Source organism: Opisthocomus hoazin, chromosome 26 (genome assembly GCF_030867145.1).
Source record: "Opisthocomus hoazin isolate bOpiHoa1 chromosome 26, bOpiHoa1.hap1, whole genome shotgun sequence".
Lineage (NCBI taxonomy): Eukaryota > Metazoa > Chordata > Aves > Opisthocomiformes > Opisthocomidae > Opisthocomus > Opisthocomus hoazin.
The window spans coordinates 1,773,434-1,788,438 of record NC_134439.1 but is presented as its reverse complement, the minus strand read 5'-3'; the positions used below and the strand labels follow the sequence as shown (position 1 = coordinate 1,788,438).

General features: G+C 46.6%; 2 protein-coding genes across 3 annotated transcripts; both read left to right on the top strand.

Moving 5' to 3' along the window:
- The first annotated feature begins 666 nt into the window (after positions 1–666).
- On the top strand, positions 667–5,909 carry LOC104336135 (keratin, type I cytoskeletal 19). 2 transcript variants are annotated; one of them, XM_075443377.1, is made up of 9 exons: positions 667–1,066; positions 1,109–1,431; positions 2,173–2,255; positions 2,714–2,870; positions 3,509–3,670; positions 4,045–4,170; positions 4,401–4,627; positions 5,070–5,428; positions 5,884–5,909. In XM_075443377.1, exons 1-9 carry the CDS (start codon positions 667–669, stop codon positions 5,907–5,909), a joined length of 1,863 nt encoding a protein of 620 aa, XP_075299492.1. The 2 variants fall into 2 exon arrangements, with proteins under 2 accessions (XP_075299492.1, XP_075299491.1); XM_075443376.1 differs by having other exon boundaries at positions 667–1,431.
- A 5,352-nt stretch (positions 5,910–11,261) lies between these two features.
- On the top strand, positions 11,262–14,590 carry LOC142364205 (keratin, type I cytoskeletal 19-like). The gene is made up of 8 exons (XM_075443346.1): positions 11,262–11,756; positions 12,324–12,406; positions 12,587–12,743; positions 12,938–13,099; positions 13,457–13,582; positions 13,678–13,904; positions 14,061–14,152; positions 14,571–14,590. The coding sequence occupies exons 1-8, from the start codon at positions 11,262–11,264 to the stop codon at positions 14,588–14,590; spliced, it is 1,362 nt and encodes a 453-aa protein (XP_075299461.1).
- The last annotated feature ends 415 nt before the right edge of the window (positions 14,591–15,005 follow it).

Here is a 15,005-nt window from a genome sequence, read left to right as displayed (position 1 = left end):
ACAGTCCTGTCAATTAAACCCTTGCACTACCATGTATAGTGAGAAAACAAATACAAGCGGTGTAGAAGATCTTAAACGCACAAAATATAAAAGAGCAAAAGAGAACAATAGTCTTTGACCATAGCAGCTACAAAAACCTTAGCAAAGAAAGCAGATTAATAACTGAACAAATAAACGCACAGTCTAGCACGAGAGATTTGTGTCCCATCTTCTTCCTTTTAGGGAAGAACTGAGAACAAAACCTCTCCCTGTACAGTTCCAGCAGGTACACATTATCTCAGCAGCAGCTTGAACAGGATCCTGAGGCTTTTCCATCCTAAAGCAGATCCAGGTTGCACAAGGCAAGAGACTACCTATTCCAGAAAAAGCTAAAAGAACAGAATGCCACCCAAAAGAAATGAAATGTTTGGTCTTAAGCAAACACCATAAACCCAGCAATGGGCTAGATTGTCTGAGATATCAGCACAAAAATATTGTTCAGCAAATTATTCTTGGCACAAACAACAAGGCTTGCAAATGCCCTGGGAGAAGGAAACACCCTGATGGTGACACCCGCTGTCAAAAGTATAAATAGGGAGAGCTGGGGATGAAAATTTGCAGTCCTGACTCTTATCAGGCTGTGCCGCTAAATTAGGGACTGTGGTTAGACTCCTCCCGGCTGTCACGATGAGCTGTGGCACGAAGTCTTCATCTAGCACCATTAGAATTAGCAGTGGAGGTGGTGGTAGTGGTGGTGGAATATGTGGCGGTGGCGGTGGCGGTGGTGGAGGGGGTAGCAGCTCTGGAGTTAGTAAGTCTGGTGGATACTCCTCAGTGTCCAGTAGAAAATACACCTCTTCTGGAGGAAGCGGAGGCTTTTCTGGGAGAAGCTTTGGTGGAGGAGTTTCCAGGACCAGCTATGGAGGGGGCTTTAGCAGTGGCAGTTGTGGAAGGATTAGCCGTGGCAGCTATGGTGGGAGAATGAGCGGTGGTAGTTATGGAGGAGGAATGAGCTGTGGAAGTATGGGAGGAGGATTTGGATCAGGTGGGGGTGGTTTTGGGGGAATGGGAGGTGGATATGGAGGTGGCCTTGGTGGATGTAGTTATGGCGGTGGTGGATATAGTGGAGGTGGATATAGTGGAGGTGGATTTAGTGGCTTTGGGGGTAGTGGTGGCTTTTCTGGTGGCAACTTTGGTGGTGGTGGCTACGGTGGAGGTAGTTTTGGTGGAGTGGGGTTTAGTGAAGATGCCGGCTTGCTCTCCACAAATGAAAAGCTGACCATGCAGAACCTGAACGATCGCCTGGCTACTTACTTGGATAAAGTGCGACGCTTGGAGGATGAAAATGCTCAATTTGAACGCCTGATCCGGGAGTGGTATCAAAATCAAGGTCCCACTGGTACCAGGGACTACAGCCACTATTACAGAACAATTGAAGAACTGCAAAACCAGGTATGATATAATTTGACTAACTTTGAATGGATTCTCGTTAGAGCAGCACCTGCCTCCTGCAGCACAATATCCCTGTTGGGGCGATATATTCCCTCCTTTGTTTTGGCCGGGAAGCAGGCTGGTCTGGTGACAAAGCCTGGCTGCTCGTTCTTCTCCGCTGTGGGTGATCTCACGTTCTGGCACACTTGTATTGGGTGCAGGTAGCACTGTTTGGTGCAGTGGCAGATCATTACTGGAGCACCCATTTTGGGGCCTGGCTAGCACTCCCCTCAACGCTGTGCTCTTGCTTGTTTGTTCCTCACTCTCTTGACCAGGAGATACAATCATTATGTTGTGCTGTAGTGGCCATATTAACCGCACCTTTTTGTGAATATACAAGATGAGCCAACATACGCATTCAGTCTAATTCTAGCCCTCAGCCATTTAATTGTCTCTTATCTCCTACATGAATACGGTTGTTGCCAGATGCAATGGGAATTATGTTTTTGGAATATGAAGAGTTTGTTTAGTTATTCTTTCCAACAAGGTAGAATGTTTTGGATGAATATTTGTAAACAAAAATTGACAGCAAAGACACTTTCTTTTAACTGGAAGCAATAAACTTTAGCTCCTGCAGCACCAGGCAGGCTTGACATTACCATAAAGCTATTCTGAAATGTGTTTCTGCACGAGTACTCCTTCCCTCTGTCTGCGTGTCAGACTGAAAAGCCAACCGAGTAACACCTGCCCTCTCCCTCTCAGATTGTTGGTGCAAATGTGGACCTTAACAAGATCCTCCTTGACATTGACAACACCAGAATGACGGTGGATGACTTCAGACTGAAGTGAGTCCTGCCCTGCCTGTCGCGTTCTACCTTGCCTCCCTGTACCTCCCCCAAGTTCATGTTGCAATTAATCTTGGTAGATGCTACAGCCTCTTGGCTCCAATGGCAGAATGTAGAATTGTTGGGAGAAGCATTCTGAGAATGATCTTGTGCTAGTCTTTCATTGTTACTTATCTCCAGACAAGTTATTGAAGAGGGCCATTTAAAGGACTACATTCTAAGTTTCTCCATCTTTGTAGAATTATAAACATAATCCTCATCATATAAATCTCATAGAGAGAAATTCTACTGGAATCAAACCAACCTATTGGAGATGGAAGGAGATTTAGGTCCTTTCTTTTAAGAAATGAGCAATGGGATTAAAGACCAAAAATGTCCTGATGGGAACTGTTCATAATCAAGGTAAGAAACAAAGAGATCTGGCAGCACTTTTACTATTTTTTTTGTCTGTCGTTTAGATATGAAACGGAATATACTCTCCACCAGAGTGTGGCAAGTGACATTAATGGATTACGTCCACTTTTGGATCAACTGACTCTATCCAGATCCGACTTGGAGACACAGTTTGAATCCCTAAAAGAGGAATTGGTCTATCTTAAGAAGAACCATGAAGAGGTAAGTTTCTCCACACTTTGAAGTAGTAACTAATGAAAACTCAGCACTCAGAGAGTAGATTTCTTCCACTAGCAGCAACCAGATTTTGACTGCTGGCTTTGGTCATCCACCTTGACACAATCTGGCTTGATTTTCAAGAGTGTGTAGCATCCACAGCTTCTGACAGCTGATGTAATGAGGCACCTAGGTCAACACGTGTCAAAATGAGATCAGGGAAATGAACGGCTTTCAGTAAAAACTGTAAGTTTGTTGCCGAACTCATGGAAGGAAAATTGGATAGTACATCAGGAGGAGTCAAAAGAAAATATTTATACTATCTGCAGTGGTATTTCCCACTGAGAAGAAAAACACCTGAACGGATTTTCTCAGAAGAGCATGCTGCATAGAATTCCTTATGACCCTGAGGAGAAAATGTCAGGGTCAATGTGTATGGGGTGCCTGGCTACTGTTCGCTGTGGAGTCTGGCTTAGGAATGGCAGACTTGTTCCCTTTCACGACAGGGGCGGATGAGGTCCCCTTTGCAGGGGGCTGTGTGAGCACTTGTGTCGCTTTCTTTTCCTTTATTTCAAACTCTGATGTTTCTCCATAGCTTTGCCCTTTGAGAACCTGGTGGGGTTTCTTGTGGCTATTTTTTTCAGGAAATGAAAGGACTGCAAACACAATCTGGTGGTGATGTCAACGTGGAGGTCAATGCTACTCCTGGCATTAATTTGATGGAAAAATTAAATGAGATGCGTTCTGAATACGAACGGCTTATTGAGAACAACCGGAGAGAGGTGGAAAGCTGGTATGAAGCTAAGGTAAAGCACGGGGTTTTTTCGGTTACTAAATGTTTCACAAAGGACTGGACCTATTTACATCCAGCAAAGGAAGGGCAAGTTATCTTGTATTATTTAAGGGACATTAACTTTAAATGCCTTTAAGCAGTTTACTGTGACATGTTTGTTCTGGAGTATTAAGTTTATGTGGTAAAGCACGTAGAATCGCCATGTTCCAGAAGCAAGGTGAGGTACACAGAGTGAGTTAACAAGAGTGGCATGTGGGGAATACAGCGAGTCAGCCTACAGGACATCTGTCTTCCTTCTTACCAACTGCTTGCTCAGTGCTTTTATGATAACCTCACAATGTTTTCTTATTATCAAAAATGCCCCAATTTTGTATGTGACTTTTTCAGATGGAAGAAGTTAATCAACAAGTCCACTCAAGCGGCCAGGAGATACAATCAAGCAACCAACAGATCTCTGAGCTGAGACGTGAATATCAAAGCCTGGAAATTGAGCTGCAGTCGCAAATCAGCATGGTAAGTAAGGGCATTTGCTTCTGCTTCACCTGTGACACAGGCTGTCTGTGTCACTAGAATGAAAGAATGGTTGCACCTAGGAAGTACTCCATCTGTAGAGAATGGGATACTGGATGACTTATCTTCAAAGATATGCTTTTTTCTGGTTTGTGAAGATCTCCAATTTTTCCACAACAATGAGTTAAACCTGCCACATTCCCATAAACACTGTATTTTGTTTCCATTTGCAGATCGACTCTTTGCAATCCAACTTGGAAGACACAGAACGTCGCTACAACCTGCAGCTGCAGCAGATCCAGAACATGATCGGCCCCTTGGAGGAGGAGCTGGCCAGCATCCGCTGTGAGATAGAGAGTCAGAATGAAGAGTACAAGATGCTCCTGGGCATCAAGACCCGCCTGGAACAGGAGATCGCTCAGTACCGCGCACTGCTTGAGGAAGGACAGCAAGACATTGTGTATGTAAACTGACAAAAGAACACAGCCTTACGTGAAACCTGGGGTTGCTAGATCAGTCACAAAGACGGGAAACTAACAGTCGAGAGTCGCAAAACAGATTTTGTACTGAAATGAAGCTAAGTCAGCTGTCTTGACCAATCGCCTCCCAGGTTTGAGGTTCCACACACTTTTTGGCAAACCTGTTCAGAATACAAATCATGTGAGGAAAAAATAATACAGAAATTCTGAACTACCGATTTGGGGCTGGACAGGGAAACCCACATACCGAGTCTTACTTTTACCCTGGTTCCAGAAAAGGCCAGGAACCTTTAAGTTCTAAAAAGAAGAAGTACAGACAGGAGAAGCGCAGGCTTCCATGCAGTATCTGAACAAAGATTTCCTTCTGAGACCAAAATGCATTTGATATTAACTTTTTTTCTCCTTCTTTCTCTCTCTTTGCAGACTCCCAACAGGAGGAACAGGAGGAGGAATGGGAGGAGGCATAGGAGGTGGTAGAATAGGAGGTGGTGGCTATTCTTCTGGAGGAGGAAGAGGAGGAGGAGGAGGAGGAGGAAGCATAGGTGGTGGATATGGAGGTGGTGGCATTTGCTCCGGCGGTGGAATGGGAGGAGGAATAGGAGGCGGAAGTGGAGGAATAGGAGGGGGAAGTGGAGGCATAGGAGGGGGAAGTGGTGGTGGATGCGGTAGTATTGGAGGAGGAGGAGGAGGAGGAGGAAGGATCTCAGGAGGCGTCAGCAGTTCCCACTCCTACTCTTCATCTTCCCAGTCTCAGTCCTGCAGGAGTGGTGGTGAAAGCCAAGGTAAGAACTGTTGTATGGGCACACTGTTTTCTCAGTCCCATTCTTACTAATTTATACACTATATCAACACACTCTTCTGGAGGTAAATGGTAACGAGGCTAAACTAAAATTTCTGGAAAGTGTTAGATCTACTTTTATTAAAAAGTCTTTCCTATTTGTGTGCAAAGGACCAACACCGCTTAAGAAACACACATTCAATCTCTGTTCAATTTTGTGGGTGACATCAGCTAATCGTGTAGTTAAAACCCCAGCTGTTTGTCTTCATCTCTCTCATTCTTTGCAGAACCTCAGAAATACCGCTGCTTTTGTACCTTGCTGAAGTTTTCTTTATGCTTTTGGAATGCTTATGGTCACCCATCACATAACCAAGCTTCTTTTCTGTCTGGTAAACACTGGTGCCTCAGCACTTCAGTGCCAGTACTGAAGAAATTAATGCTTGCTTTATTTCTAAACAGGGTATGGAAGAAAATCTTTTGACTAAGAATATACATTGAGGACCCTACAGTACAAGACCTTCAAACAGAAATTGCCCCCAGTCCTATGCATTCCCCGTGCTCCTGAGGAATGCCAGATGCTCTTAACAGCTCCTCGCCGTTGCTGATGCCACCTATGCGAAAAGGCCACCCGCCCACCTGCCATGCATGCTATGCGCTCCTGCTGCCCGGGATGCTTTGTGGCTTCAACCATTGGCACTGAGCTACTGGCTTCATAGATTCAACCTGTTTGTTACTTGAGTTGTTCTGTATCATGAAAATGTCGCTAATAAAACTTCATTTCTGTCTCATGCAACCAGGACCCTGTGTGTAGGTTTTCCTCCACTCTGTAGGTGTAAACACTTACAAAGAAAACACAAAGCCATGTCAACACATGCCTCAGGTGGAAAAGTTTAGGATGCGTTATAATAGTTGGTGGTGAAATTTAGAGTTAAAGCACAATTTCTGAGCATTCGGGGCTGATCATAATCTTCTTGGAGCATCCTGTGCTGCGCCTTTGTTTTTTAGTAAGGTGCCAGAGACTCCTGTGGAGCTGAGCTCTACGACTCCAGAGCACTTGCGTGTCAGCCCAGCACAGGCTGCAGAATCTCAGCACTGGACGAATGTGGACAAAGTCGGCATCAAATGAGAGCCCACGCAGGCCTGACACAAGCAACATGAATGAACACAGAGCCATGACTGTAAAATGAAAGGAATGTTTCAGTTTGTGATTCACAAAAACTTAACTGACACGCACCGGTTTAAACTGGAAATGCACAAACTAGGGATCTGTTTCTGAACAGATGGGAAAAAGAAGTTAAAAGGAAATACAACTTACAGGATCTCTACAAAGTTCTCCTACTAACAGCAATATTTGCCTTCTACCTGTGACAAATGCAGTAGATGTGGAAGTACCTGGAATGATTCCTTTTGGACACAGGAAGATCTGTACTGTGAAGAAAATTAACATAAACTCTTTCAGCCACATCCAGCTGTTACCTAAAACCACTCCTGACTATAGTTTGCAAAAAAATGGATTGCTTGGCTACTGCAAGAGCTCCAAGCAACTCCACAACCAAATAATCAGAAAGCACTCTCTTGTTATTAGCTGTCTTTTGGGAGTTGCATTTGCTTCTGTCTAGCTTTTTCATATGCTTTTTACAGTCACTATTTCAAAGAAATTATAGTATAGCTTTGTCCAGTGATTGGGCCAACTTTGTTCATGAAAACAAATAGCAGCTTGTTTCATTGCAGCCCACCTCCATGGATAAAAGCCGTTTCAAGAGCCTGAGTTGAAAAAAATAATTTTGCCTTCTGGAGACTAAAAAATTCAGAGATCAAAGGAAATGAAATGTGTTGTCTCAGGCCTTTCACAGCAGCCTCTTATGCACATTTGAGGAATCTCAGGAATTCTTCTGTGATATTTTGCAGGAGAGAGGGCTGCCAAAGTAGGCAGATCATAAACCACAGCTTTATTAATTTTAGTGAGAAGTTAGCATCTGAATGCCTCGGACTCATTTGAAAGTCTTGGACCATTGCACAGCTACCAGCCAGACAACACAGCACAGAAGCCAGCCATGGGCTGTGCAGCTCGCAGGTACACCCAGCAGCGGCACACCAGGAAAGGAACACAGGATGGTGGCACCTGCCCAGCACGCGGCCCCGCTGTCGTGCCCCGAGACAGGCTCGCTCCCATCGCTCTGTGCAGAAGGCTCTGTCCTAACCCTGGCCAAGACAGGATCTCTGTGGTGAAGGGGAGTTTTGAACGCAGGCACACAGCCGCCCGAGCTCCAGAGGCTACCAGCGTACCCCGGGCAAACGAGGGGCCAAAACCAGCCCGAGGCTGCCCACGGGAAAGCGTGTTTCCCTCGGCGGCGGACGCGCAGGCCTCCCTGCTGCTGCCCGGCTGCGTGCCCGGGGAGCGGCCGCTGGCAGTGAGCAACCAGCCGAGGAGCAGGCGCTTTGTGAGGAAGGGGAGCCAGCACCACGGATTACAGGTAAAACAGGGCGGCGCACAAGGGTGTGGATTGAGAGAACAGCTGCAAAAGTGATTTCCAGAGATACAGGTCACGTTGCCACGCAAACATTCTCAACACATGGAACCCATTCAGGAAACAGAAACACTTGACCTACCCCAAACCAAAGGCTGTATTTGCCGGTGGTGCGCTTGCATGAGCTAGGCTTTGCGACTTGTTAAACAGACTTTGTGCTGCACAAACTCTTCCACAGCAGGCAGAACTGATGGCTGTTCTTTGCTATAGATACCTGGACGACACACATCATCTAGGAAGAGACATGCTGTTCACAGTAAATGAATGCTATGTGGATTATTTCAGTCACCAACTGTGCTTATGCCAGGGCCCTCTAGAGGGTACTCCATACTGTTACCTCTGGCACCTTCTGTGTTACAGTTTACCTCCATAGATGTCAATCTACACTTTAAATTAACCTTTAAAGAGCATTTATTTTCCTGTCTCATAATTGCGCTGCTGCCCAACAGGCACCAAGTGATACTCATCATACGACGAAGTTCGGAAGAGGTTAAAATAGGCAGAATGGAGACAGCACCTAATAACAGACCCAGGCCGAGGGAATGAAGGATTTTCAGGAGGAGGTCACTGGTGTGGCTAAGGAAATTAAAAGACAGTATGAGAGGGGAATAAGGAATCTCACTGCATCTTGAACAAAGACTGAGGAAAACACCGTGGATCCAGACAGTGAGAACCTTGGATGAATGGAATACAGCTGGGGTCTTCCATGGAGAACTAGGAAATCTGGGGCTATGTTCCCCTAAAGCTTAGGCCACAGAGGTCATTCTCCATTCACTAAAGAGAAGATCAAAATGAAGTGCATCATGAACTCCACTGTGTCAGTCTAGGACACACAGATACCCTGGGCTGTGCTTTGAGTGCTGTAACTTTGGTGACCCTGTCTCAAAAATAACACGATAGACCAGGAAAAGATCCAGAGAATGGTGGAAAAAGGTATAGAAAACACTTCTGCATGCTCACCAGATCGTACCCCAGAGTGTTTCAGCCTCAGAAAGAGGCACGTCACGACCAAGGACACGACTGCATTCTCTCTAAACACCGCAGTACGCAAAACCACAACTGATGGGAAGGTGTTTCTAATTGAAGTTAGTTGACAAAAAGGTGATAAGTCATAATTTTGCAGATATTTTTCATGATTCAGGTTACCTTTAAGTTCAAGATTTTGTTTCTCTCTTGAGGAGTATTTCCCATACATTGAAGCCCCTTTCTTCTGGAGTCAGAGCTAACATCTCCAGGTCTTTGGAAGTCACTGGCAGTACCTACGAGGACATGCCTTTAGGCAGCTGAATTCAAGCTCTGGGATTCAGCACCTCAAGTTCACATTTCATCGCATATTAATCCTCTAAAGACTAAGCACTCCTACAGACAGCAAATAATGTTCCAGCGGTATCAGTTCAGACCCCTCCCCTTCCAATTCAACAATATTTTGTTGAAAAGCCTTTCTGCATAATTCTTATGATGAAAGAAGAAAACTAGATATACAGATATATATACATAAAAGCCTATTGAATAATAATAAACCTATTAAAAAAACCAAAAGCAGAAGACTCTACAAGAGTAGGGCTTCACCCCGAGTGAGGCTGTACGGTTTCCAGGTAGTTGCCTGTTGGTTTTCAGACGCACGGTGGGAGCAGGAGTCCTGTTTGTAACCAGTTTCCATCGGCGCCGTGCTGCCCGGGGAGACAGGCAGGCAGGAGCTGGGTGACGGGGTGGCTGGGGAGCTGAACGGCAGCAGCTACACGCCGAGAGCAAAGCACAGGCCAGCGGGGCTCCTGTTCCGCGCTTCAGCCCCAGCTCTTCTTGCATCTGTGGGGCACTGACAGGCACACTGTCTTCAGACTCCAGCAATCCTGCTCCCTCCTCTGATGCGTACCTTCACGTGTAAGGTGACTCAGTCCCTTCTCATTCTTCTTTTGCTGATTTTAATGAGTTTATTTCTTCTTCTGTAATGTGGAATCTCGTCCTAAAATACTCCTAGGTTGAATTCATGCTCCCTCACTGTGGCTGAGCTGATTCTGAAGAGGTAATTCACAGGAGGTTCCACCAGCTCCTTGTGCTTCCTTTGTACTAGCAAATGACTCTTCTGTAGGAGTTACAGTGCCAATATTTAATGCACAGCTGGAAACCCAAAAATTCATTTCTGTTCAAGGATTTTCTCAGGTCCATAGAAGCTTGATTAGTAAAGATGGAAAAAGCAACTCACTGAACATCCCATATTGCATAGGCAGTGGAAATAAATGCATAATTGTTTCTTACTCTGTGTTTCATATTGCAAGATATTCTCTTACTGTTGGCAAACACAATTCACTGCAACGAGTCACATAATGAGAATATTTTTTTCAGATCTAATCTTTGGCCTTGTATCTTTTTGTCAAACTTTTTTTACTGCATTATATAATTCAAGGATACATTCTGAGAAATGGCTATTTTTAATATGATTATGAAAATATGAAATAATAAGAAATTTCTCCTCTCAATTTCCTCTGAACCCATTTAAAACAGCTAAAACAAAATTAATGGCTGTTTGACAGGAAAAGATTTTATATGCCTTGCCTTGCAAAATACTACTATTGTGGCTGTCATCGAGTCTTCTTCACCAAGCAGAATGACTGCATCACCGTCCTGCACTTTCAGACAAATGAAATGCCAGCAGGACCTTCCTCAATGTAAACAGCGACAACAGAGCAAAAAATCTACTGTAAAGTTCTCTTCTATAACAGACATGGGAACATAGTTTTAAAAATGTATAATTCATTTCAGTAAGTTGAAGTATATTTCTAAATAGCTAATGTACATTTTGAATAAATCAATGAATGAAGAGTCCCTTGGAGGCTGCCAGACTTACATATCATTGCGATCACAGGAGGAAGACAAAAGCTGAAATACTGAATTTCGCCACCCAGAGACTGAAGGAGACAGACAATCAAGGCGGAGCCTTCATTAACTCCTATTACTAGCGATATATTGCCAGATTAATAGAAGCTATGAGATATTATATTAACCAACAAAATATCCAAAGTGCCACCCACATCAAATTACAGTGCATGCTTTGTGTGAATCAACACAGGCATACTTGAGCAGAATGGTAATGCGTTTTACTTACCTCAGAGAAAACTCCCTTAGCACATCACTTTTGGCGTGAGCACCAAGGCTGGCAGCCTCCACGGGAAGCTGGACTGCCTTCCAGGTGACGCCCACCCAGCCAGGTATAAGTAGCCCTCAGCGAGGACAGAAGGCTGCAGTCTGATTCCTTGCATCAAGCTGTGCAGCGGGCTTTGCACTGGGGCTAGAGATCTGATCGCTCCCACCATGAGTTGCAGCATCAAGAGAACATCGAGCACCTCTTACAGGAGCGGTGGAGGTGGTGGCGTCTGCGGTGGTGGCAGTGGCAGGAGCTCCGCTGTCTCCTGCAGGCGATATGCCTCCTCTGTGACAGGCGGTGGGAGCTACGGCGGGGGAGCCTGCGGCATGGGCTACGGAGGGGGCATGAGCGCGGGCAGCCTTGCTGGTGGCTTTGGTGGCGGCTTGGGAGGAGGCTTTGGTGGCATGCTGGGAGGAGGCTTTTCTGGGGGCTTGGGAGGAGGCTTTGCTGCTGGGGGGGACATCCTTCTGAGCGGCAATGAGAAGGTCACCATGCAGAACCTCAACGACCGCCTGGCCGCTTACCTGGACAAAGTGCGAAGGCTGGAGGAAGAAAATGCCCATTTCGAGCAGAACATCCGGGAGTGGTACAGGAGACAAGCTCCCAGCATTTCAAAGGACTACACCTCCTACTACCAGACCATCGAACAACTCCAAAATCAGGTAAGATGGCCCCACCTTACGCGTCTCCATCTCCCACACGCTAGTCCCCTTTGTAAGGGCTTCCTCCTTCCCCCTGGCCCTGGCTCCGCAGGGGTGGGAGGCAGCTACTGGCCGGCCCGGCTGGTGGTTCTGCAGACAGAGACCTGCTCAGCTGTGCCTCCTGACCCTCGGGTGTGCAAGCCCCCACACCACCCCACAAGCAAAAGGGATGTGCTCTGGGGGCGCAGCCCCAGGCATCAAGGAGTGCTCCACCAGGCCCAGACGTGCTGGCACACGCAGCTGAAATCCCACGTTCCACAGGTGGCTCCAAACTAGGCATGTGTGGTTTCCAGTCCTCCCCTTTGCTCCCACCCAGTTCAGCTGGATGGAGCGCAAAGCCAAAGCACCTGGACCGCAAGATCTGAACTCCCTTGGTCTCTGCCCACTCCTGCGTACACCAGGTGGAAGCACCAAGGCCTCCCCTCACAATCAGCTTTACTAAGCCCTACCAAAGCCTTGGGTCTTCTTGCCTCTTGTCCTGAATGTCTGGAATACAGAAAGACCCCTCTCCAACTTCCCCTTTCACAGATCATTTCTGCCACTGTGGACAATAACAAACTGATTCTGGACATCGATAACAGCAAGATGACTGCTGATGACTTCCGAATGAAGTGAGTATCTCTCTGTGAACCATGCATCTTTCATACCTTGCTCATAATCACAGGAGACAAGGCAGCACTGCCCTGAGTGGTGTTACTGAGTCTTCGTGTTTTACTAGGATACCAGCCTTGCAAAGATTTGAACTACTGACTCATTTCCCCATTTCTCTGTCTCTGTGCTCTGTGGTACAGGTATGAGAATGAGCTGGTCCTCCGTCAGACTGTGGAGGCTGATATTAATGGCTTGAGAAATCTCCTGGATGACCTGACTCTGGTTAGATCTTCACTGGAATCCGAGCTGGAGTCCTTGAAGGATGAGCTGATCGCTCTCAAGAAAAACCATGAGGAGGTACGATCCAATGATAATAGCATGTCCAAGACATAGTCCTTTGATTCCTCAGGGTTCCCAAAGTTACACATCAGGTCAATTCAGCCTTATGTCACGTGATTGTCATTCCTTTGTACCTTGACACTGCTTTGCCCACTGTCCCCGACACAACAAATCACCTGTGCTCTTTGTTTCTCTCTTTGGACTCCCTGCAGGAAATGAGGCAGCTGCAGTCTCAAACCGGCGGCGACGTGAGCGTGGAGGTCAATGCTGCCCCTGGCGAAGACTTGACGAAGACGCTGAACGACCTGAGAAACGAATACGAGCAGATCATTGAGAGGAACCGCCGAGAGGTTGAGCAGTGGTATGAAGTCAAGGTACGTAGCCATGCACAAAGCGGCGTCTCCTTCTGCGGGAGAACCCAGACACCCTGGTACTGGGCGCGCAATGCCTTTGGCTAAAAGGGGGAGGCTGCCCACCTGCACCTCACCTGCACAGCTGGCCAACGGGAAGGAAAAAGCTGCTGGGGAAAGCCTGCGGTGGCAGAGGGGGAGCAGGCCGATGTGCAAAGGTGGGTGGACCGTCAGGATCTACGCAGCAATGACGAGGCTGTCCTCCATGAGGACAGCATGAAGGGGAGAGGCTCCCTGGCCCTCTTAGTTCTCAGTCAGCAAAGCCGCTCCCAGAGGGGATTTTCTCACTCAGAAACTGTGTTTGGGGTTTGGCTCCTGCAGATTGAAGAAGTCAACCGGCAGGTCACTTCCAGCAGCCAGGACATCCAGACAAGCAACCACCAGGTCACTGAGTTGAGGCGCGAACTGCAGAACCTGGAGATCGAACTGCAGGCGCAGCTCAGCACGGTACGCGGGGCAGGATCGCTGCGGGCCCTTCCCTCCTCGGAACGGGCGGGCACGGGTAGAGCTCTGGTCCTAAACTCCTGCATTTCCACTTCCAGAAAAACTCTCTGGAAAACTCCTTGGCAGAAACCGAATCTCGCTACGGCTGCCTGCTGCAACAAATCCAAGTGCAGATTAACGCCGTGGAGGAGGAGCTGGCCAGCATCCGCTGTGAGATGGAGAGTCAGAACCAGGAGTACAAGATGCTCCTGGGCATCAAGACCCGCCTGGAACAGGAGATCGCTCAGTACCGCGCACTGCTGCAGGAGGGACAGCAAGACATTGTGTACGTATTCCATCTTCTAGCAAGGGAACAAAAAGAAATCCTTTTGTACTTAATTACTACTAGAGACTTCTTGTCCATGGAGTGACATCAACATCTTTTTGACTGATTATCCAGTGGTTAGAGTTTTATGCTGAATTACTTACTCTCCTTTTACAGTGCCTCCCAAGGAGCTTTCCAAGGAGGTGGAAAGTCCTCCCATTCATATTCTTCTAGTTCCTACTCTCATTCCCAGTGTGGTGACATGACAGGTAAGACAGCACTTTGTAAGGATATGTTTATTAGTGGGTTACATCTACCTCAATGACTACAACATATTTTGCCAGAAAAAAGTTTTGTATTTTGGGCTGGGCAAGATTCCCAGGTCCACTAACCGAGGCGTGAGAGAACCTCATTGACTCTGTCACAGAGGAATCAGGGGTTAAAATACAGTAAGTCTCCCCTTCCCTCTACCCAAGTATAAAATACAGATTATACACTTTACAGGATGGATATGCTTTTTTGCTGATTGGGATAAAAAAAACATACAGGCCTGAGTGCCTCGGCCATTGCTGGGCTTGGAGGCTCTGAGCTTCTCTTGCTAACACACCAAGTTAGGTGAAAGAATTCAGTTCAGCAGGAAAGATCAGATTGCCCCTTAAGGCAACGATTTGCTCTGTCTTTACACAGGACAGTCAAGAGTGTGCTAGAGCAATAGCAGTGACGCTGGCGTCCCCCAGCTGAGATGCACTGCACGTGGACAAGGAGAGACTGAACCGAGCACTTCTGCAGCACAGCTGATGCAACTGGAACAATCTGGAAGGAGTGCCTGGTCACTGCCTCATCACCCCTTCTTCATTCTGCAATGCTCCTCTTACTCAACTTGTCTTCGTCAAGGTGTTCTTTGTTTAAGGGCTTAAATTCTGCTGATAACACTGCCTTTAATAAAACTTTACTTCTGCAATGCAAATGAGTGTGTCTGAGAAATTTAATTTAACAAACTTTGAACAGGTATTTCTCAAGCTAACCAATCACATACAGGTTGTCCTACGGTACTTTGTAACACAGTCTCCAGACAATCTATTTTGCACTAAGCAAACAGACACCACACTGAGACAGCATCCC

Excerpts from the sequence above, each read along its gene's own strand:
- LOC104336135 (XM_075443376.1), top strand. The coding sequence starts at position 667 with ATGAGCTGTGGCACGAAGTCTTCATCTAGCACCATTAGAATTAGCAGT. Across the intron at positions 1,432-2,172 it reads TTGAAGAACTGCAAAACCAG|ATTGTTGGTGCAAATGTGGA; the intron begins GTATGATATAAT and ends TCTCCCTCTCAG. Across the intron at positions 5,429-5,883 it reads GAGTGGTGGTGAAAGCCAAG|GGTATGGAAGAAAATCTTTT; the intron begins GTAAGAACTGTT and ends ATTTCTAAACAG.
- LOC142364205 (XM_075443346.1), top strand. The coding sequence starts at position 11,262 with ATGAGTTGCAGCATCAAGAGAACATCGAGCACCTCTTACAGGAGCGGT. Across the intron at positions 13,905-14,060 it reads GAGGGACAGCAAGACATTGT|TGCCTCCCAAGGAGCTTTCC; the intron begins GTACGTATTCCA and ends CTCCTTTTACAG. Across the intron at positions 14,153-14,570 it reads CCAGTGTGGTGACATGACAG|GACAGTCAAGAGTGTGCTAG; the intron begins GTAAGACAGCAC and ends GTCTTTACACAG.